The sequence below is a fragment of the Diachasmimorpha longicaudata genome, chromosome 11 (assembly GCF_034640455.1).
Source record: "Diachasmimorpha longicaudata isolate KC_UGA_2023 chromosome 11, iyDiaLong2, whole genome shotgun sequence".
In the NCBI taxonomy this organism is placed as follows: Eukaryota; Metazoa; Arthropoda; class Insecta; order Hymenoptera; family Braconidae; genus Diachasmimorpha; species Diachasmimorpha longicaudata.
In genome coordinates this window covers 6,479,580-6,502,935 of record NC_087235.1, presented here as the reverse complement: position 1 = coordinate 6,502,935, position 23,356 = coordinate 6,479,580, and the positions used below count along the sequence as shown (strand labels likewise).

Here is a 23,356-nt window from a genome sequence, read left to right as displayed (position 1 = left end):
GATAAATTGATGGCATTAATTTATCAGAGAAATGGCAAGAGAACGTGAGATCATGCATTTGAGATAGATTGCTTTGAAAATAACTCTGGAAGTGCAGACAAATCTGCAGAGTTGTCTATTAATTCCGAGAATGGCCGATTGACTTCGGTATTTAATGTTGAAATTTTCAAACTATCGATGTGCCTATCACTTGATAATACACTAAATTTAATATAGAACTGAGTGCAGTTGTTTAAAAATTCTACCTTAAGAGAGATATGAATATGTGATCCTTAAAAGTATTCGGCGAATATTTATTGAAACTATTTAAGGTCGTTTGAGGTCATGAATGATATAAAATTCCATGAAAAATTATGGGATTACAAATTGATAAGCAAAGACAGTTCTTCACTTTAGAATTATTTTTTTAAAATACCTCATCATAAATTTATGTCTCTATGTTATTCCGAGCTCACCACTTTGTCATCAAAACGATTTTCAATCAATCAAAAACAATATTCTCATAAAAAACGAACTAGGAAATGAAATCCGCCAATAACAGGGGGATAATAAACCAGATAATTGAACAGAAATTTCAATGGGTATAATGGAATGATATGAGTGAAATGGCAATAAATAAATTGCTGAGAGCCCAGTGAGTACACGATAAATACGGGGGTATAGGCAAGGCATGTGGGGGGAGGGTTAGGATGGAATATTGCTCAGCCAGAGACTGGAGAAATCGCCCCACTACTCTCCCCTATTATCGTCCCCAACCCCCTGCACCCAGTGGCGATGGTTTCGATCAGCTCGCGATCCGATCCATTCATTTTATAACAAAAAAATCGTAACTGAACCAAAAAAAATTCTGTCTGTTTCTGCGTTGAATAATTGAGCGTTTCCGAATTTTTTTGGAATGTAGATTTTTTTATTTTATTTAAAAAAATTTTTTGAACTGTTTTGACTCACTCGCGGGCCGCTCGAAGCTTTTCCTACCTTTCTGGCGCTGGATAATACGAATGAGACACCCAAAGGCCGGGGGGAAAACCAGTTCAACATCAGTAATTGCCTTATTGACATTAATAAAACGTACTTCATTCAATTTCGAAAATGTTCAACACATCGTAAGTAGTTTACAGTGAATAATAAACCAGATTTTTTATTACAATCAAAGGGCCATCGTCGTTATTTACAATCATATCCAAATTACATTAGCATTATTTTCAATATTCAGCCCTTTGGGCGTAACGCTAATGCATCCCATTAGTGCAAATACAATATAGAGTGTAAAATTTAATGCCCACAAAAAATATGAATTCATTTCACACTGCGGGAGAAATTGATTAAAATCCGTAGGTGTTTTCAGCTGTGCTAATGGTGGATATGATTGTGAACCCACTGTGATGGTGGGTAATCAATTGACTAGATCAATATTGATTTTACATGTTAAAAACAATGAGAAAATTCCCTGACTTTTAGTCAAATTTTTTGAACTCCAGAGGAAACGGTTTATCTTTCAGTCAATGTCAGTTTCTTCAGAAAATCATTTCTTCATCATTAAAAATAATAAAATTGAAATATTTCTGCGATTACTTGTAATTAATATTCTCATTAACTTTTCCCCCATTTTCTTAAAATTGTTTTAGCAACTGCATTTTTCGAGACATAAATGTTCATTACAGATGATAATGTTTCATATCTGACGGTGGAAAAGTCAAGAAAAAAGTGCGGGAAAGGGGTTGAGAAGGGACAGAGTGAGTGCAGAGTAAGGTGTGGTAATAATAAAAGGCCCAGAGTATGAGGAAGTGAAAGAGAAAGAGAAAATGGAAAAAAAATGGAGTAGAGGGAGGGGTGAGGGAGGAGAGAGTTGACTAGCTCGAGCGATATTTCACGGGTTTCGCGTGCCGACGAACTTTAATAATATTCGTTCCATCAGGTATGGGTCGGCCTCATATTAAGTCCATAGAATAGGTGCGGGGGGGTGAAGTTGAGGGGTGGGTAAAAAGGGGAAGGAGTGAGTTGGAGAATGAGACGTGTAATAAAGTGAGTTTTTAATTTCCACGGGTGCTGGTGTGGTCCGAAAGGGGGTAATACCCCACCCCGTCGTCTCAGCAGTGTACCCGTGGCCCTGTCGGCTAGTATTACTAGATAAATCATCCAACAGGCAATAACCCCATACCGACATTACCTCCCGCCATTCAACCGATACCTGCAACAACTATAACTCTTTGCACATAAACAACTGAGTTGTCCGGATTTCCCCTGATTTTTTAAATAACTCGGTGCATTGAGAGAGGTTAAATAAAGTCGTTCTGACTAATTGTTAAATTTTTGATTATATCTGGCAGATAATGAGCTATTAAAAAATTAATTAATTCCAATGATCAGACTCTGCTGGAAATTTTTAACTGAAATTTTCCTACTCGAGTGAACTTGACGTCCGCAATTGTTGCGGAATATTTCTCGTCGTGTAACGAAACATTCTTCAATTCGCGGAGAACAGTCAGTCGATAAAACTTCCGGTAAAATATACTGGAAATATCGATCAAAAAAGTACGTTAAAAAAATGGAAAGTGTTCGGTGAAGGTGAGAATAAAACTTGTTTTTACCCTGTCATAATTTTTTTAATTAATGTAAAAACAGCGATTGAATGGGACAATAAGAACATTCAAATGTTCATTAGAGTGTAAAATATTGTTTTTTTCCCTCACAAGTTGAAACAGTATTCTGTTCACACTAAGTAAAACGGAGCGTTGACAGGTTGTTACATAATCTGATTATTCTGTGAATACGAGCCATAAGAATTATGGACAATAATCTTGAATATAATAAACAACTTTACAACTCCGACGAATGCATTGAAAGGATAAAATGCGAAGGATCACTCGTCACAGTCGCATTTGTAACGAGTCGTGTCTGAGGCAACTGAACAAGACACTCATCACAATGTTGAGATCAAAGTTAAGAATATTTATTTGGATTTTACTCGCTGTTCTGACTGACATCATCAGCTGTCAATATACCGGTAATTCTTTTAGTATCATTGACAGATATTTTTCAATTGTTTCAAATATTCCACCCATTTATTTATTTATATTAGCGGAAAACAGTTGGGGAAGTGCATCGCAACAGGCGTTCGGAGGTTCCAAAGACCGACAGCCGATTGTTTTCACGACTACCCCCGGGGATCTTTGCAGGGAATATTTGGGGTCTGAACTAGCTATTTGGGTAGGTCAAGAATATAATTAAGTACTTCATCGGGAGGACCAACACACGGAAATAAATATTCAGTAAAAAATATAAAACTCTCAGTTCCCTCACTGATTATCAAATCCAACCTTAAATGTGAACTTTTTCCAAGTTTTTTCGTATTTGAAAAATAGAAAAATGTTTCAGAAGCTAATTTTTTGTTATCAAAGGAACCGCTTCACTGAAAAAATGTTAACACGTAAGAATCACCGAAAATTATATCCAAAATTTCCACCGAAAGTTGTCTACGTCGCAGTGAATTTCGACAGTAATTCGATAAATTAAGATAATTCTCTTATTCACAGGCAAGCTATGCATACAGAGCAGATATCTGCACCAGACCCATCAGCTGTCGCATACGCCCCAGCTTTGTCACCGAAACAAGACCGGGGCCTCCACCTGAGGGAATGCTCTGTGCTCTTCACTTGAGAGGCGATGGCCAGGAAGCAGTTAAATTCGTAAGTCGAGTTTTATTGCTATTGATAAATCCATCTCAAATAATTAAATCGAAATATAAAGTAAAAAAATTAACTGGAACTTAATTTCGAAAGAACAATTAATTTGTCACACGTCAATTTCGAATTCAGGTCTGTCACCGAGGAAATTGCGTGAGGGAGCAACCAAACAAATAATTGCAACATGTCATGTAATCTGCGGAGAATTATTAAAAAAACAGGAGTGTAAATTTAATAGTATTTTGTTTGCAATCAGTCATTTGACCTCGAGATTTGTTACGTATAATGCAGTTCAGACACCAGCCACAGATCATAATGATTATCGTTCGAACATTCAAACTCCAACGTTCCAAACCGGAATTCGATAATTGGTGGAATTAGGAGAAAAAAAAACTAGAGGATTAGATAAGCCCTCTCAGAAATCCTGGGTGTCTCGTTGAGGATGCTGGGACTTTCGGAGTATTACCGACATCTGGACATTATCATATTCACAGACCAATAATCTAATCATAAATTCCGAGAAAGACTCTAATAAAAGTTTTTAATTTGATGAAATAAATTTTCTCTCTACAATTTTATTTCACTCCACCACAATCAATTATTATTTTGTTACGCATAAAATAGTCATCATAAACTATTAAAATAAATCTACCTTCCACCATGAAATAATTTCATTAATTCAAAAATCATTGATCCCCCTTCCGATCCCTCAACTTTCACCAAACCAGGGAACCCCAAAATCCCTCGATTGATTATTTCTCATGTTTTCCCAAATGATAATGGACAGGTTCCCATGAGGAAACACGTGTCATCGGGCGTTTAGGCATGCACGGCTGTTCCCCGTCAGACTATACGGGCACATACAAGAGCCCACTTAATTATCTTTCCGTAGTCCATTAGCTCCCAGGAACGATGTGGGAGTTAATGCCTCTCGCGCTATCCACTGGCCGTCAGTGGATCCGACAGAGACACTGCGAGACCTCTAACCTCAAAAACCGGTGAATACCAGAGCTGAACAACCACTTCACTCCCCTCCCCCCTCCCCCAAAATGCCGAAAAAAAAAACCAATGCCGACAAATTTAAATTTAAACCTTCGATATTTTCACTCAGATTAGCTGGTGAATGACAATCCTTCATTAACACATTTTTCCTCTCATCCTCTCGCCTCCACTCCCCTTCCCCCGGAAATGGGGGGGAAGGTTAAATTACGCCGGAGACCAGCGGGGTTGTGGCCAAGGGCGGGAGGGGACTGCTGCGCATTTAAATAAAAAAAAAAGAATTGACGACGTGGTTGGAGACGATACTGGGGGTCAAATGGCGGGCAGAATGCTCGGTGATTGCTCGAGGGCCGCATAATTGCACCCTTTGTGGTGCAATCAGCGTAGCAACTTGGCGCCTCGTGCTCCCTCCCCCCCTTCAATCACTGTTACTTACTTTTCTTCTCTCCCCCTACCCCTACCCCTCCCCATGCAGTCACTGCGGACCTTGTCGCACTGTGAATTCTCAAGATATCGGGTTACTGGGCTCCTTTTTTTTGTATTACACGATGATTAAGTGTGGATTTATCTTTTTGTAGGGTTCGATGAAGGGATGAGTTGATTTTCAATGCATTGTTTGTAATTGAGACTGTTCGAGACTTAGGGCAGATATTTTTTGTTTCGTTTATCCGAGTGGGTGAATTGTTTTTTAAGTTTGGATGAAAGAAAAAAATGTTTTGGAAGTGAAGTTTGAAAAATAGTTTTGAGGTGCATTGTCGTTTACTTTGGATTGATATGCACTCACGTAAATAATTGCAAATCACAAATTTATGGGTGAAATTTGTTCATCAGTTTAGCACACTGAGTATTCCCTGGGCGACACGAGGATGGTATTACCTCTGCCCATTTCCCTCACCCTTAGTTGCGAAAAAAAAAAATATCTCTCTACCCCTGAACTTTGTTCCACACCACCCTTCGCATAGCCCTGAATTATACAGTCCACGCTACTTAAAATAATACTGCTTCTACTCTCTTCACGGTATAAACTGTGCATCAACGTTAAAAGCTGTCATTTTCTGTAAGCCGGAATTATGGTGATTTGGAAGAGGTAACGGACAAAAGGTGGAGGTGGGTGGAGGACACGACCCGACGAATTCAAATGAAATGGACGGCGTTCGCGTTAATTAAAACTAAACTTCTCAGCAATCAGCAATTTATTCAAAAGATTTGAATGATAATTTAAAATAATACTGATAGTTCGTGTTAAATCAGAATCGATTAGGTATTTTTTCAATAATCAAAAATCACGTATAATTTCTAAATTCAATTTCAAATCCATTAATCATTTCCTAAATACCCACTGATCAATCATAATCCAAATAATATCGAAAAATTGCTCATTAAATCATTTAGAAATTAACAAAAAAATTTCTTTGTAGATAAATTGGATAAAAAATTAGTTCAAACGCTCCGGAATTTTTCTCCCCCTGACGAAATGAAAAAGTTAAAAAAATAAAATTGAATCACTCTGACAGCTGCGTGTGAGACATACACCAGAAGACATACTTTAATGCCCTGCTCATTATAACCGGCTTTGCTGCGGGAGAGCGTCACTAACAGCTCAGGCGCAACGTGTCACGAGGTTGAAGTATATATACAGAGGGACACTATGAGTGGAGATTAAGTTCGTTACTTAGCCCGGGGTTTCTATCATCTGACGCACATATGCAAGCGACAGTGTTTATATACGTGTTTCTGTTTAAATAGGAGTTATTTCTCTTGGGACAGTGGAGAGAAAGAAAAAAGAAATGTGGAGTGGGAGGGGTCGGATGCAGAAATGTTTATTCGGACGATTAGGAGGACCCAGGGACAACACGTGTCGAGAGGCTCGAGGGTGAGAGGGAGGGATGGGGGATTTATCTTGTACAAATAACCTGGATGGAATGTGTATGTAAAATTTTCCAGGGAGTTTTCCGTTTCCGGTTTTTGAGCCTTCGTGATGTGATAATAATGGTAAATAAATAGATAATTGGAGGGGGAGAGATAGCAGAGGGGTTTCCTTTAGTTTTATCTTGAGAGTGTTAAGGTGATACGTCGGGAAAAATTTAAAATTTATCACTGGGCCTTGAGACCCTTTGAATAGTGTGCGGTACACAGAGAAATGTGAAAATAACGAGAAACTAAATAAAAATAGGAAAAATCGTGGACTCGCGACTCTGAAAAAATCACGTGACGGTTCCATAAAATTCCCCTATCGCTTTATAAACGTTATTGCTCGGCAACGGCAAATTGCGGTAAAGGAAACATTTACGGAACATTTATAAAAAATTTGCATTTACATTTCATATTTTTTATCTGAATTTTCTATCAAAAAAAAAATACCTGCGCCTAAATTTTCCAAGTCACGTTCGTAATCGATAAGCGAGTTTGAGTTCTGTAATTTTATCCTTTAATACAACGGTTGGCTAATTGTTATCAGGAATTCCTCATTTCACTCCATAATCACGGAAACGAGGTAATGTTTTTTTAATATTTTTTATCACCCAACAAAATGGAAAATGTCATCGACCAGGGCACTGCATACAATTCACACGTCCTTGGTATCTCTGTGAATCGAACGGTGAGGCACGTCGGGAGTCGCAACACGGCTGTAAAATCACGGGAGGGACGGTAGAGCTGGGTAAAGGTCGGAGATATACCCCAAGGAAGACAGACAGCCGGGGGTAGAGAGGTGGTGTGGAGATGCTGCGTGTGCGGGTATGGAAACCAAATGCACAGGGAATTGAGGATGCCCTGAGCAAGGAGAGTGAGGTGATAGGGAGGGTGAGGGTGAGGGGGGGAGATCGCTGGTACTTAGTTAACGGACAATGCGGCCCCTAATGAACAGCTCCAGGGGCGCCCGTTTCACCCTTCTCCACCAGGCTACCACCCGCGTTTGCCAGCTCCCAGAGACATCCAGATTACGTTACATTCGCGTTAGTCGGGGATATGTATGTCTGTGATGTATATGTACGCTCTACTGTCAGAATTCCGATTGTTGGATTACGTATAACCGGTTGCGATAATCGCATTCAGAAAAATTCAAAGGCCTATTAATTTTTCATTGACATTTCTTTAGCGTATAATAATTGATACTTGATTGAGCTGTGGAGAAGATTTCTTAATGGAAGAGACATAATTTTGGAAAATAAATAAAAATACTCTCGAAAATAACGAAAATCAATTTTCAGATTACAACTGAGAGCCCTGATCATTGCCGGGCTTGTAATTGAATTCAATTGTCCCGCGTTGATTCACCAACTGCATATGTATCCCCTCACACACTGCCACACATCCATTTCCAATATTATCCCCCACAGAAGCAAAAAAAAGAACATTCTCCAGATGCGCGCAGCAAAAAAAAATGATGAAAAACGATAGGTGGATTTTATAAATCGATTTAAAAATCGTAAAAGAAATTTTCAAAATTCCACGTGGCTTTTATCGCTTGGGGTTGCTCGTCAAGAGACCCTCTAGAGATCGTAATAGTCGTTACAGTTCCATCCCACTGTTTCGCAACATGCGGAGGTTAACGTTCGTAAATACTCACCACTCACCCGTATTGGTAATATCACTGGTTGTAATTTTACTAATGGCCACATCGTGTTTTCTGTTTCCTATTGTGTTCTACGGAATTCGGGGTGATATTGTTGGTCCATAGAAAACTACTGATCCACTCGTGAAATTGAAAAAAAAAAATTTAACTGCAAACTCTCGTAGAAGAATTTACGTATTCTCTTTGAGTTTGCCTCCACACGAAGGGGAAAAAATCTCGCGTAATCCGGTAATTGTCGCAGAGTTCCCGCGAGTTTCCCACATCATCGATTACTCCTTCAATTTTTAAATAATTACCAACAGAGGCGGGAATAATCCCCTTCGCTCTGCAGGAAAAAAGGTGGTGATTCGTTCTCCAATTTTATAATACCGTATCGAAAAGCTTTTTGTGACGAATTTCATTATATCGTTTCTATTATCCCTCAACGCTCGACACCGATTTATTCAATTCCGATGACACCGCAAAAACCGTTTAACTTGATCCCCGAAACCCAAAAAAATATATTTTTTACAGCGGAAAAATTCTAAAAAAAAATATCTACCAATGAAAAAAAACCAAGTCTCTGAGGCGTATTTCCCCGCCCTGTAAGCAAAAATAAAAGGGGCTAGCCCTCAATCATGACATCCTAGAACCCCCTCACCCCCAGAAACAAGTGTCAATCAGCATTCTATGCTCCCTGCAATCAGGAGCACGAACGACAGGATTAAGAACATCTCATCTGGGCTCACTTCACGCGAATACATCAAAATCAACTTCTTCACATCCTCCTCCTCTCCCCCCACACTCCCCCATCCCTTCCAGCAATATCAATAAATAAATGAACAATAATGAGGATTTTATCAGGCTCGTTACTCCACTCCATGAAACGCTGAATATTTGAAAGTATAAATATAACTATTTAAAGCGAGAACTAAATGTTAATTTTATCGGCACAGTGGAAGGTAATGAATGTGCATTACAATTACTGAGATATGGAAATTCACGGGAAAGGAATGACGTGGAGGAGGGGAAATGTAAAGGGGTAGGATGGAAAGGGGGAAAGGGCAGGGGGGGCAGACCTCTGCGTGAGTTGGCCATCTCGGGCGCAACTTTGGCCTCGTCTCTTCGTGTTATCCGCTCGGTATACCCAACTATGTAAATAGAGGCCAGCGGAAATTGGTCTTTGAGACTCGAGCCGAGTCGGCTGGGCGCTTGGACACCTCTGCATTTAATACCCACAGAAACTTGCCCTACACCCTCCCCCCCTCCACCCGCCGGTCCCACCCTTACCCCCTCGTATACTCCTTTTAACTACCGCAGTTCCAACAGCACGAGTGTAGTTCCATTTAAATAATAAATTGGATTGTTGGAAATTTCAAAAGCTTTTAGCCGTTAATTTTTACTTTTTCATTAGTTTCGGTTTATGGGAAAATTAGATTTTGAATTTTGAAGGGGGGAAGGGGAGACGGAGTTGAGGGGACTACTTATGGTGATGGCATAGAAAGAATTTACAAATTTATCTGATTGATATTTTTTAAAAATTCTATTCGTGTAAAATATGATGATGTAGAAAATTGGGGGAAAAAGCTGTAGAAATGATGATTGGAGGATTTTTAATTAATTGAATATGCATGGACTTACCCTTGGATGTCGTCCTCAACGCTTGCTTCAGTGGATCAAAGATCGTGGGATTCTTCATTCATGATATTTTTTTCTGAAAAAAAATAATGATAGTAACAAAATAAATAATATTTAAATACGTTTTCTTGGCATTATTTGAAGTTGAGAAATAAAGTCAAGGCTCGCCTGTTTTAAAAATCCACATCGTGGGATATAATTTATCTAAAAGTTGACTCATATCGCTAAACCGCCTTTCAAATGCATGAAACATGTGCGCAGTGCACGTGCGTAAATACAGGAATTGCGTTAGTCTCAGCTAAACATACCCGCATAGTGACAAGTGGTTGATAACGTATAAAAAATGGAAGGGAATTGGGTAATTATGGAGTCGAGGGGTCTGATAACAACAAATATAAGTATTTCGCGGTGATACGATTGCTGGGGTCTGGGTGGAATATTAATTTTTCTACGGAGGTGGAAGTTGCATAATTTCAGTGTAACGTTCCGCACGAGATTCAGATGACGTATCAATGTGGAGGAATCGTTTCGGGGTTAAACGGGCATCAGAGTAATTAAGAGCTAAATTAAATTCAATATTGTCTGAACATTGGTGGGCAATAGCAGGTCGTGTGACACTAAAAGTACTTCATTAATAATTAGATAGAGTAGAGGGGGCTATGGTATAATAACTTAAGGGGAATAAGAAATTATAACTTCACAACCATGTTGAATTTAAAATTTGACAGGTGATTAAATACAAGTCTTGATGAAAATGTCATAAAGTCTAATGACGGTGCACTGAAATTTGGAGTCTGACGGAGATTAATCGACTTCAATTATTCCCGGAAATATTCTAACCGATATATTCAGCGACACTCCATTGGCTTCTCGTGTTGCTCTCGTTTTATTTGCAGAGAGGGATATTAATATTGGATATGTGAAAGGAGGTAAAGGGGTTGTGTGGATATGGATAGAGATGACCCAGATATGAAAATTTGATAATTGATTGATCGTCGGGCTCGGAAATGCTATTTATTTCAGGAATATATTCCTGCAGACTGACCTTTTGTCGTGAAATGGTATGGCTGGGGCAGGAGATGGACTAAAAATGCTAAATCAGAATTAACTACCGAGGATGGGGAATTATTAATTACACGACCCGGATTTTCTGTATTCAAAAGAGGTCGGTGGTTTAATTAAGAAACGGGAACAGTTATGAAATTTCTAGTTGTTATTTTTTTCTGATTCGACTCAATCCATGAATTTTCCCATTCTTATCATTATTCAGCGATCTCATTAATAATTTATCAATTTTGAACCTCTTCACTTCAATAAAACTCAAAGTTTATCGATCGCGGTCAATAAAAAATAGTTTTGCTCTACAGAGAAATAAAAAAAAACATTGACTGATTGTTAAACATTTCACGATTGTTCCTCGAAATATGGGGATAAATTTCCTAGAACTCTGACCCCTCATAATGCGGTCTGATCCAGTCTAAATCGAAATTATTGAATTTATTGTTGACAATAATCCCATCAATCTCCCTATCACGAAAATGATTCAATGAATAATTCCATCAATCCTGATAACAATCAACCGGAGACTCTCCCCAAACGCTAAAGGTCGATCTTCCCAAAAAAAAAATTGGATTTGCGAGAAGAAGTCATAAAAATCCAATAAAAATTCGCCCACTCGATTGAGGAGCTACAATCATCGAATGTAATTTCGCAGAAGAGAAAGTAGCGAGAGAAGGGAAATATCTCGGCGTAGTGAATGAACAGTGGGGAGGATGAGTGTGTGTTTGAGCTTGCAGGATCTGCATCCGGAGCAGATCGATACAATCGACCTTGTATTGTTGTGTATATAACCAGTGGATTCGTTTCATCCGAAAGAACGCAAACGACAGAGTGCGAGTCAATGGAGAAGGATAGACTGCGAATGGTGGGGTGATTGGGTGGTTGTATAGGAGGGTAAGAGGGGTTGATACCAAGGGGGGATGGAGACTCTCAGGCGCTCGTCCGTTCTTTGGAGCCTCGGAAAGAAGCTGCGCACCGAGGTATTGAGTCCTGTATCATGCCGGCTATAATACATTTTTTATCTGATTGAGGGGATCTTCTTTATGGCAGGGTGTGTTCCGTATACTCGGGCTATACAAACCCCCACCACTAACGCAGTATTTTTCTTCTCTCTTGTGAGTTAAGGGCGTGTACGTGAGGATTGAAAACGCGGAACGAGAGTCATTTCTTCACCCATAACTCCTTAAAAATAAAGGAGAGAAAATGGACAAATAGCGCACGTCTGGGGGGGGCGGGAAATTGGGGGTAAATAGAGATTAAAAATTAGTGGATGGATTCCGAGGGGAGAGGGGGGTAAAAAGGCGCCTGGCAGAGTGTATTTTACCAAAAAAAACCGATAAAATTAACTCATGATTGTGAATTTTTTGACGGTGAAAAATCGCCAGTGGAATCCTATGAAATATTGAAATAATTTCGGCTGACATATTGACACATTTAATTCTCACATTCCCTCCTCCCCCTCCCCCTACGACCGATCGATTGAAACTAAAATTGAATTGCCCCGTAGTATTCTTAAGTATATATGTAATCTCGAGTGGGACTCACTTGGAGAGAAGGGAGTTGGGAAGCATCTAGCAATCTCCTTCGATCCAATATCCGACTTTTTTGACAGCAATTTCGGTCACGTCCGATAATATATCTGGATCATTAATATAAAGCCCTTCCATCGTCTTTTACCCTCGGCTCCTCCTCTCAACGTCTGACTCCTCTGGTTTGCTGGAGATGTATACCCTTCCTCCTCTCGATTCTGCCACCCTCGCGGGGAAATTGCTTTTCAATCCCTGAGCTGCTGGCCCCGTCACACCGCTGCTATCCCATGGCTAGGGAGGACCCTCCACCACTTCGATATCCATGGGTCTCGATAGTTGAGAAATCGTATGAAGAGAATTAAAATTGTTACGGGGAGGGGAAAAAAATGTCGAGTTATTGTCGAGTAGAATTTATTTGGTGAATATTCCTGGATAATTTGTGTTATTTCTAGAGTTTTTATTAATATTTCGTAATTGAAGGGGGTAGAGAATTTTTACTAAGGGCTCTGTTTATAGGGGAAGAGAAGATCTATCCGATAGTTATTGATAAAAAAATCTGGAGCAAGAATGAAAGTAATGAAAATAAAAACTATTGAATATTTAGTTCAATGGGATGAATTTGACTCGAGTACCGAGAATATGGAAAATGGGAATTTATCGAGGCTCATTCACTGGACTTTATTCCACGGGTGAATCGAGGGAGAGAGGTGATGAGGGTGAAGTGACTCGCCTGCCTAAGTTATTTACCGGAAAGCGGAGGAACGACCTCGGCTGGATGTGGCGGAGTATCGTAGAAAGGCAAAAGCTCGAGTGAGCCTAGGGTGGAGAATAACAGAGACTCACAAGTGGCTTGTATCGAGAGGTAATTTCATCTGCACTTACACGATACATTCGTTCTCCCCTATGCTTCAATATTTATCGCCATAACAACCCCTCACCACCCCTATTGAAATCATGAGTCTTAAAATTGAGCTAACAAATTATTCACAGGAATTTCGTCAATTTTTCAGCTAAAACTTAAGTCACAAATTCAATCGCCACAAAAGCACCAAGAAAAACAACAAAAATAATCTGGAAATTTATTGTTACTGTAATTTTTATTAGGGAATGCTCTAAAAAAATTCTGATTTCACGTAAATATTACGTGACAGTTCCTCCAAAATTTCCTTTCGCTTAATAAATTATGTGGAAGTAATATTGAAAATAAAAACTTCAAAACTGTCTCCTGCAATGACTTCAAATGCATCAAAGACGCCCGTCGTATTTTTTCGTTGTAATGAAGGGCATCCGGTGGCTCTGGTCGGTGCCTCTGAGGATTTAATTCCAAGGGACAGGCATGAATTCAACCGGAGAGACCCGGGGATAAAAAAAAACATATGAGAGAAGGATGTTGCATAAAATTGGCGACACGTGTTGACGAATTGACGACATCTACCCGCTGCATTCCCACGCGTGTTCATCATTTTCTGCGGGCCCTGGTATTATTTAAACTCTTTTGCGTGTACTTTTCGCTCTCAATTTGTGGGAAGGATGCACGACAGTTTATTCTGTGTGTCAGCTGGTGCGCGGTGGTAACTAATGGCATTAGCGTAAAGTAATGTAATTGAGGGGAGTCACCGCGGAAAGACCACACGGACGATGGATAAACTAAAATCCATGGCTCAGGGTTTAAGCTGATATGCACTCGTGAAAATTTTGGATATTATCGGATCTACTAATGCCCGTTCTCCTCTACTCACATTCATAATAAAACAAAAGTGATGGAAAATAATAGCGCGACGCACATTCAATTAATTAATCATCCAGTCAAATTATGGGAAATCGAGGGAATTTTAATTGTTTAGCACTTTTGATAATCTGAAATGAAATTTAAGAGGGAACTGAAACCGATATCGAATTAATTATACTAATCGATTAATGATCTATTCGATATACCAATTTCTTAATTTAGGTGGGAAAATGAAAAAATATTATTCACCTAAAAACCGAAAAATCTTCAATCCAAAACTCGTTTAGCACTCAATAAACATTTTAAGAGTTCCACCCTCTTACAACCTCCCTCCAATACACAAACCAACAGCCCCAAAGCCCGGCGCATTTAGATTGAAAACTGAATTTTACATTCGCCCGGATGTTTGCCAATAAATATCGACGTTTTTTTACTCTCCCATTTTCATTCCCCCACTCTCTGCATTCCCATATTCCAGGAGAAAAAAAACCAACCCCATTCTATTACGCACACATCGCCGAAATGACTGAATCCAAACAAAAAAATATATATAAAAAAAAAACCCGACGTATAAGTTCCAAAACACCATATTTCAAATATTCCTCCTCAAATCCTCTTTTCACGCTCTAGATTTGTAAAGAAAAACCCATTTTCAGGGGTGAGGGATTCTGGAAGGGGGAGAAACTTATTAAAAATCTGTCACGGATCAAAATTGTCCAGAAATTGAGCAATAACAAGGGATAAAAATATTATCATCGGACAATAACTCAAGCACCTTATTCCCCCATCAAATGGGGGTTGAAAATATTTAATTTCCACAGACAAACAATTCCCCGAATGAAACGATAATTTATCTGGCCATCTCAATTTATCATTGAAGCTCCAACATTCTTCAGTTCTTTAATAAATACCTGCAAAGATGCTCTATTTTTTTCTGAATATTTTTTCCCTCTCCCACATAGACACATATCAAAATGACCAAATTGGAGCAATAGAAGGGCCTCCAGATTCGTGAAAAAATCATTTTTAGGGAGGGAAAGACTCTGGGGAGTGTGAGAAACTTATTAAAAATCTGTCATGGCTCAAAACCATTCGGAAATTTACCAATAAAAGGGGATAAAAATTTCTCGATCGGGCAATAACTCAGACACTTTTTTCTTTATTGAATCGGGGGTTGAAGAAATTTTCATTTCATCCATTGTTTTCTCAACAATTTTTTTTTCTCCCCCTTCTACCCCCTCGCTCTCTCTCTCTCCCTGTCGCCTCATTCGATTACGAATCGTTGGGAAGACTCCTGGGTTCCGGTGAGATACCAGACAATAGGTTATTGCGCTCGAGCTTTATAACCGAGCCCTTATATCATTTCTCCCCCTCTTCCACTCAATAATTTCTCTGTCTCCCTCATTCACGTGTATTCCTCCTTCTCTATTTTTTTTGACGACGCAATCTCATTACACGGGAGGGGAGGATGCACTCACCGTATTAATGCCTAAAGGAATTAACTTTCAACGTCACGAGATCGAATGTTATTAACTTTATATTGCTGAGTGGGATATGGGGAAGAGCGATGCGTTTTTCGTTGGAATAATGTCGATCCGTTCAACCCCTCGTATAAACGCGCCGCAGTGAGGCCAGAGTACTTTAACACGTGGGGTGGTGGTGAGTGGGTGGAATGGGGTAGCGTCAGCTGTGCCGTCAACCGCTTCGGTTTAATTTTGTTTTTCAAAACAACTGACTGCTCATTATACGATGATTAAAAACCATTACTCATCGTCCATCGAATATTTTTCTTCATTTAGATTAGGGGGATTCCCTGATTTATGGGGGTTGCAATTTGTTTTTTAGGATTTACTGCTTCATTCAATGCTCTTGTTGATTGTTATTGAAGAAATTTAGGTGATTAAATTGGATAAATGAATTTTCGGAATTTAATTCTTGTTGAAAGTAAAATCTTTTTGATTTTTTAATTAAAAATCGATATTATTTAGTTTCCATATTTTTTTCTTCTATTTTTCTCATTCTACATTTGATTCTTGATGTTTGAGAAATTGAAATTGTGTTGGGACAGGTTGGGAATTGGTATCAAGAAGATCGAAAAGACGAGGTGGAATATGAAGGGGTGAAAGAAGACAAGGGGCAAGAGGGAGAGGAGAAAGTTGGTGGGTATAGGTTGAATGGAAGTGCACGTCGTTCGGGGGAACGAGGGTCGAAGTAGGCAACCCACAAGATCCATTTCACGGGGGGATGAGCCACATCCTAACCCAGCGAGAAACAAATAAGCATCGATTTCCAACTCCCCTCCTTCCCTCCTACCCCCCCTAAACATCCTCGCCCAGCAGTTTTGAGTCGTCCAATGGATTTTATTCTTCCGATTCGATTTAATGAAGATCGAGGGAACGGAGAATTTTTCGAATTGACGTTTGGTGGGGGAAAATGGGGTCATTGAGGAGCCTGGGAACTTTTCGATTACCGAGGTTCTGAGGTTTTGTTGATCTGAGTAGCAAGAGGATTTTTTTTTCTCCGAATAAACACGAAGAAATGGATTTATTATGGAATTTTCATCGTTAATTATTTATCTATATTCGTTCAATATTTTCATTGAAGTTCTACAGGAATTTTTATCGCAAGAAAGACCTCTCAAAATCATTAATTTCAACTGGACTTCAACAGGTGACTGTTTCTTAATTTTTTTTCCAAATTGGAAAAACAGAAAATATTTTTCCACTAGATTCATCATATCATGTGTATAGTCCGGAAGATTTTTCTCACCCATCAGTTCCTGGGGTAATTGAAAAATGTTGTTGAACCGGTGTTTTAAATCTAAAAAAAACTAAAATGTCCTAAAAACGAGAGAATTGATGATGGCATTGGTCGAGTGCTTTTTTCCGTACATCAAAATCGACGACGCTGAGGGGGAGTGAGGTTGGTAGACCAGGGGAGGGAGTCGGGCTGGTAGTACCATAGGTCGAACGACTCGCTCGTAGCTCGATTTCAAATAAAGTTAATTGGAAAACATTGTTCGATCGGGAGGGGAGGGAATGAAGAGGATAGGGCGAGCAGATCCGAGGCGTCGCTGGTGATGGTGGGGGTGAGTTAGTGAAATTAATATTTCCTATCAGGCCATCGGATCCAGCGACAGGTCGATCGACAGGGTGAAAGCCATATTATATTGAATGAAAATATTTTTTTTATATTTTTCAAAGTCGATTAGAGGAGTTTTCAATCAAGAAAAAAAAATGTTCAAATCATTTTCAGATATTCGAAGATTGGTATTGAAAAAATCTTGTAATTGTGACTGGGATTTGAGGAAATCTTGTCACTGAAGTCTGAAATAAGCAATTTAAAATGATGTCAATATAATATTTATATTAATTCACGTGTATCTTTGGAAAATAAAAGAAGATGAGAATAATTCATCTGGCTGTTATCTCAACGCCCGAAAAAGAGCTTTTATCCCAAATTTATAACACGTGAAAGCCGAAATATCCAAAAGGTGAGGCAGTAAAGAGGGCCAAGTATGAGAGAGAACCTGTAACGAGGTACGATCCCAACTCGCCCGAAAGACTCGAGGGGAGTAGGATCACCCGACTGACAGGTTTCTAATGGAACCCGTAAATAGCCACTGGGACCCGTAGATACTGCAGAAATGGATAACGTGAGAATCTATCGGCAATATCACATTTCAAGGATGGAAGGCTAAACATAAACAAATCAATGACACCAAAATTCGCACACCCAAACGAAAAAATAATAAAAAATCCAAATTATTTTTCGGCCATCTGAAGATAAAAATAAATATAAAATTGCAAAAAAATTCATAAAAATCTGTAGACGAAGAAAATTAATTAGGATAAAATTGCAACACGATAATATAGCCCCAATAAACAGAGAAAAAAAGCGAATAATTCATTGTCATTAATGAAATAACTGAGACTCGTAATTTTTCTCGTGTAAAAAAATTCGTTCCAAGTTGTACCGCACGTTAATGCCGAGATAATTGGCCCGGTGTTTCTAGCAGATTGGCCGCAGATTTATGAGGCAATAATTGGGAAAGAGCGATGTTTGTCGGGTGGCGATGCAACTAACGGAGATAGCGTGAGAGGAGGAAGGGAGGGAGGGAGTGGGTGTGAAAGAGGGAGAGAGTGAGTGGAGATGTGCCACAACGCGAATGCTTATTGTTGGAGTGAAATCTCGAGCGCAGGCCCGACTGGACTCGGCACACATTCGATAATACGTAGTAATGACGTTGCAAATTAGTGTCTGCGCGCATGAATTCAGTATCCGGGACTACTGTCTGATCAATCGATGTAATGGCAGTATCTACTATCACTGCAAGTGATTATTCTTCATCACCTCAAATTTTTTCTATTTATTTTTTTGGGATAGGAATTTCAGCAAAATTTTGGGACCGGGAAAAACAATTATTTTTTTGGTTTCTATGAGTCTCGTGTTTGCCTCTGAATGGTGCAATTATATTGAATTATGAGGTGATTAACCTACGTGTGACCTTGCATAAAGGCTCTTCATTACTCTGCCATTTTTTTTTAATTTTGAGATTTTCAGTCGTAAAATAATTTGGAATAAATCAAAATGTTAATGATTTTCAATAGATTTCATTCAGGATCACGTATAGCATTATTAACGATTAGGCTCGATTCAATTCCCCGTAAACAATCGAATAAAAGTCCACAAAAACCCTGAGAAGAAGTCCCCATCGCAGAAGTAGAATAATAAAATGAAGAGGCAGAGATTTCTTCACGCGCTCCTGCCATTACAAAATTAGTGGAAACAATTTATCGCTTAATCTGCACTGGGGGCCCAGCGAGTCCTGTCCACTGGAGCTGTGGCACTGAGGTGTGAGAGGGAGGGGAGTGTACCAATGAAAAATAAGCCACCCACGATAAAAATTTTATAATTACTTCTTACTTCCGTTCGGGGAAATTTTAATTAAACCGTAGAATTGGCCTTTAACGAGAAAAGAGGGAACGTCGCTTTTGTTCACACCGCCTCGGCTTCTCGTCGCCCGTTCGGAATGAGGAAAAACGAACAAAATTTTGTGAAAAAAAAAACAAGCAAACGAGATGAAAAAAATGGCAAAAATTAATGAAAAGAAAGGAGGCGAAAATATCCGGGATAAATTGAATAGAATTTATTGTGTCGAAAGGATGGCATAAAAAAAATGATGGAATGATTTTTATTTTATCAATTTCCCGGCTGTAACGTGTATGTGTGGATGTGGATGTGTTGGACTAACGGGAGAAAAGCCCCGGATTCGTTGGAGCAAAAGTGGGGTGATGGTATATTAGACACGATCATACCTCATCCCCTTCCTATTTTTCCTCTTTGCCACGGAAAATTATATTTGATTCTAATCTAGCAAATGGGACGGTACGACGATGGAGTCTATTTATTTACACTCCGGTTGAGACACCAGCCGACGAGCCATTGTCGACCCTTGTCCCAGGTAGGAAAAAACGAATGGGCCAACCTTGGTACAAGCACGGCCGCCGAGCTGCCGTAGCTCGGCACCCGGGCTCCAGCCAAACTCGCGCCGAACTTGGCTAGACCCTGGGATGATAACACGGGGCCAGGCCTGGGACCGAACTTTGGCCAGACTTCGGTCGCCGTACTTTGGCCGCACTCTGGGCTTACCATTCGGCCCGAAATTGGCCCAGGCCTGTTGCCGAACTTTGGCCGCACTCTGGGCTTACCATTCGGCCCGAAATTGGCCCAGACCTATTGCCGAACTTTGGCCGCATTCTGGGCTGACCATTCGGCCCGAAATTGGCCCAGATTTACGACCAGAGCTGTGGCCAGGCTCCAACCGTTGCCTGTATTGGGTTCAGAATCACCAATAAATATATGAACGGTATATCTGATAAGCAGACATGTATTTATTACCTTCAACATTATACAGAAAACAGTTTTATTATGTGACAAAACTTATATTTAAATTTATTAAATCTATTGACAAAAAAACTCAGCCAATCAAAAACTTTTTTCCTCCTATCGACATAGTACATGTTTTCATCCGATTTTGGTTGAACAGTTAAAGATATGCAGTGTTTGTATCTCCAATTTTCATGAAAGATAATCACAACTATGAGATTTTTCCGCGAACAGAATATGAAAACTCAAAAAAATGATTGCAGGTATAAATTGTAGAAAAATCTTTTGTGGATTATTTTCATCCGCTTTTAAAATAAATAATCTACGTAGATCATTTGAATCCGAAATTTAATACGACATACCATATTAAGTCTTAATAAACTCTCTCTTACAATCTAATAATATTAGCAGTCAGTCTTCAGAATTCGAAGATTGTATTAACAAAATATCCAACAAAATAACGCACCAATGTTATTTTTTAAATTAGTAGTTTAGAATTGATAAATTATCGTGCTTCAATTCAAGCATGAAAACAGTCATTATAATAGCAATATTATGGATAATTTATTCCGCTATGGATGATAAGAATTAATTCTTATATCCATAGACAATTGCTGATACGAATTATCCTGATAAGAATTATTTTTTCATCTCGGAAAGACGTCCTTTTTTTACAATAATGTCTTCTCCATCTGCAACTCCGGAACACAGAATGATATTTAGTTGCATTGATTGTGTGCTAGTTCTATATAATATTGCTTATTATATTCACTCTTTCAAACAAACTTAGAAATATAAAAAAGTCTTGGATAGGATTACATATAACTAATTAATTTCAACCCTTAAATTTGAAATCTTTGGGGAATATGGACGCAGTCCGATTGTGAAACTTCAACCTTATAAATATTATTTGACTTGAATCACCAAATACTGAAAACAGCTCTCAATGGCTGAAATTACTTTCATTAGAATTTTTCTTAAAAATTAAAAATCCACTTATTATTTTTCCCTTTAAACTTTTGGACATAATATTTAATCCCTGAACCAACAACGGATATTTATTCCCGTGATCTAACTTATGAGGAAATGACATAGAAAATACTTTATTATGCTAAGATACATCACATTTTCCAATTGTTATTTCCATCTTCTGGATTTCCGACCTCGCCAGGAGAAATATAATAAATATAATTAATACTTCAATGACAGCCGAATACTAAACAATATTCATATATTAATATATATTCTGCCCAATGAAACGCGTTGATGTGTAACCTTCACTTCTTAAAATGGCTAACAATTCATCGATTGCTTCTGCTGTTGTAGCTCTTCTGAATTTCACTGCCCATTGATTAATTTTTTGCTCCATTCCCCGCGGTTCCAATTTGTCCAGAGTTTGTGTATTCTTGTCTCCAATGCTGTCAGTGAATACTTTGTTGAAATCATTGTCAATGTCATCTGAATCACCATCACAACCTGAGCCCCCAAGAATTGGTTCATCCCTGTCTCCAACGCTGCTATTGGATTCACTGATGCAATCATTAAGATGCTTATACGAGCCACAATCACCATCACCACCCGACCAACTATCACCACAAGCACTAGCATTATCATCGAGATGTCGAACATCGACATCTCCACTAATTTGATCCACAATAGATCCACTACGGATAGTTATTTCATTGGCTGTTGGCAAACTAACCTCTTCCTCATCGGCATTATTGCGTTCACTGTAATCCGGAGTTTTTTCTTTAGCGCCTTCTACGTTTACAGATTCTTTTTTCTTCAGTTGATGAAAATGTCTGTATTTTTTAACCCGTGAATATGAACTCTGAGACATATTACAATAGTAAAAGAGTAATATTAAAATAATAAATTGCCGCACACGACACTCATGTCTACTGCCACAATCAGACTACTCAACACGCCATCTTACGGGCTGTTGTCATAGAATGTGTGGTATACGGTGATATCCACGCATATTTTCCCCTGAAATAGTATGTTCAGAAGAAATAATGGTACCTTCGGAAGAAGGAGAATCAAAGGACGAAAAATTTAGTGAAGGAACATTCCCCATGAGAATTCAATTTTTGGAATGCTGTTCCATATGGGACCCAAGCCTGGCAAACCATGCCCCTTGTCTGCCTGGCCATGTCTCGGGGCAAGCTTGGTGACCCAAGCCTGGCAAGCCATGCTCTTTACCAGTCTGGCCATACCTCGGGTCAAGCGTGGTTGCCCAAGCCCGGCAAACCGTGCTCTTTGCCAGTCTGGCCATACCACGGGCCAAGCTTAGTGACCCAAGCCTGGCAAGCCATGCTCTTTGCCGGTCTGGCCATGCCTCGGGCCAAGCTTGGTGGCCCAGATCTGGCAAGCCAGTCTCGTGCCAGACCTGGCCCGTTTCGTGGACATTGGCATTTCCTACCTGGGTAGTCCCTCTGGCAAGGGGAGGGTGGGATATAAGCTGCTTCGATTCAAAAAGAAAGACAATTTTCAAGAAAATAATCCACTGAAGAAAAGATTCAATTTTTTCCGACATGACCCCAGTCGTTCTATTCAAGCTGGGGGAAAATTATCTTCTTTAAAATCTTTCGAACATGATTTTCCAATCGATCGAACAATTTTCATTGGATTTACGAGGACAAGGTCCTGATTGATGTGAATGGTTCGCTATTCATTATTAAATCACATCTCATCCGAATGATTACAGTTTATTTAATTAAAAAAATCCTGTCCTCCTGTAGCCCTCGTCTAAGCTCCACAAGGAACCTTCCCTCAACCCTCTACGATCCTCTGAAGACCTCAATATACCCTCAGCACGACCATCACCCAAAAAAAAATTAATGCAATAAATAATTTCATTAACGTCATCTACCAAAACCCAACAAAAGACCTCAGTTCTCATAAATTCCTCTGCAGTCACACCCCCCTCCTGGCAGAAAAAAAAAAGAGGGGAACAAGTGGTCGAGCATTTATAGACACGGCGTGTGGTAGTGAGGGCGAAGTGGCTATTTTCCGGCGAGTGCGCACCGATTAAAAATCCAATTCGTGGGTAGTCTGGGTTTCAAAAAAACCGAGGGCATGAATCCCAAGAAAATACGCTCCCAGGACGAGACGGACGAACGGCGGACGGGGGGGGAGTGAAGAGAAATAAAATTATTTTCTCCACTTCTCCTCACACTCTCCCCCCACCCATCCGCCCCCCCCTCTCTCCAACCCCTCGCGAAATACTGTCGGATTAATTCATTTGAGTGGCCTCCAAGAACATTGTTGCTACATT

At 39.4% G+C, this 23,356-nt stretch overlaps 2 protein-coding genes across 10 annotated transcripts in view; one reads left to right on the top strand and one right to left on the bottom strand.

The window, feature by feature from the left end:
• Positions 1-23,356, top strand: part of LOC135167494 (uncharacterized) — a 162,867-nt gene that overhangs the window by 113,768 nt on the left and 25,743 nt on the right. For 6 of the 7 annotated variants that reach the window (XM_064130752.1, XM_064130750.1, XM_064130751.1 and 3 more), the window contains 3 exons: positions 2,740-3,004; positions 3,080-3,207; positions 3,534-3,686. In XM_064130752.1, the coding sequence (XP_063986822.1) occupies positions 2,851-3,004; positions 3,080-3,207; positions 3,534-3,686 (435 nt within the window). In that variant the 5' untranslated portion in view covers positions 2,740-2,850. Of the gene's footprint in view, positions 1-2,739; positions 3,005-3,079; positions 3,208-3,533; positions 3,687-3,815; positions 4,358-23,356 lie in introns of those variants that run through there. The other variant, XM_064130754.1, reaches the window with a different exon arrangement.
• LOC135167489 (LIM domain only protein 3-like) overlaps positions 1-23,356 on the bottom strand; it is a 62,480-nt gene that overhangs the window by 22,835 nt on the left and 16,289 nt on the right. For 2 of the 3 annotated variants that reach the window (XM_064130736.1, XM_064130734.1), the window contains exon 2: positions 9,877-9,949. In XM_064130736.1, coding sequence (XP_063986806.1) covers positions 9,877-9,934 — 58 coding nt within the window. In that variant the 5' untranslated portion in view covers positions 9,935-9,949. Of the gene's footprint in view, positions 1-9,876; positions 9,950-12,477; positions 12,790-23,356 lie in introns of all 3 variants that reach the window. The other variant, XM_064130735.1, reaches the window with a different exon arrangement.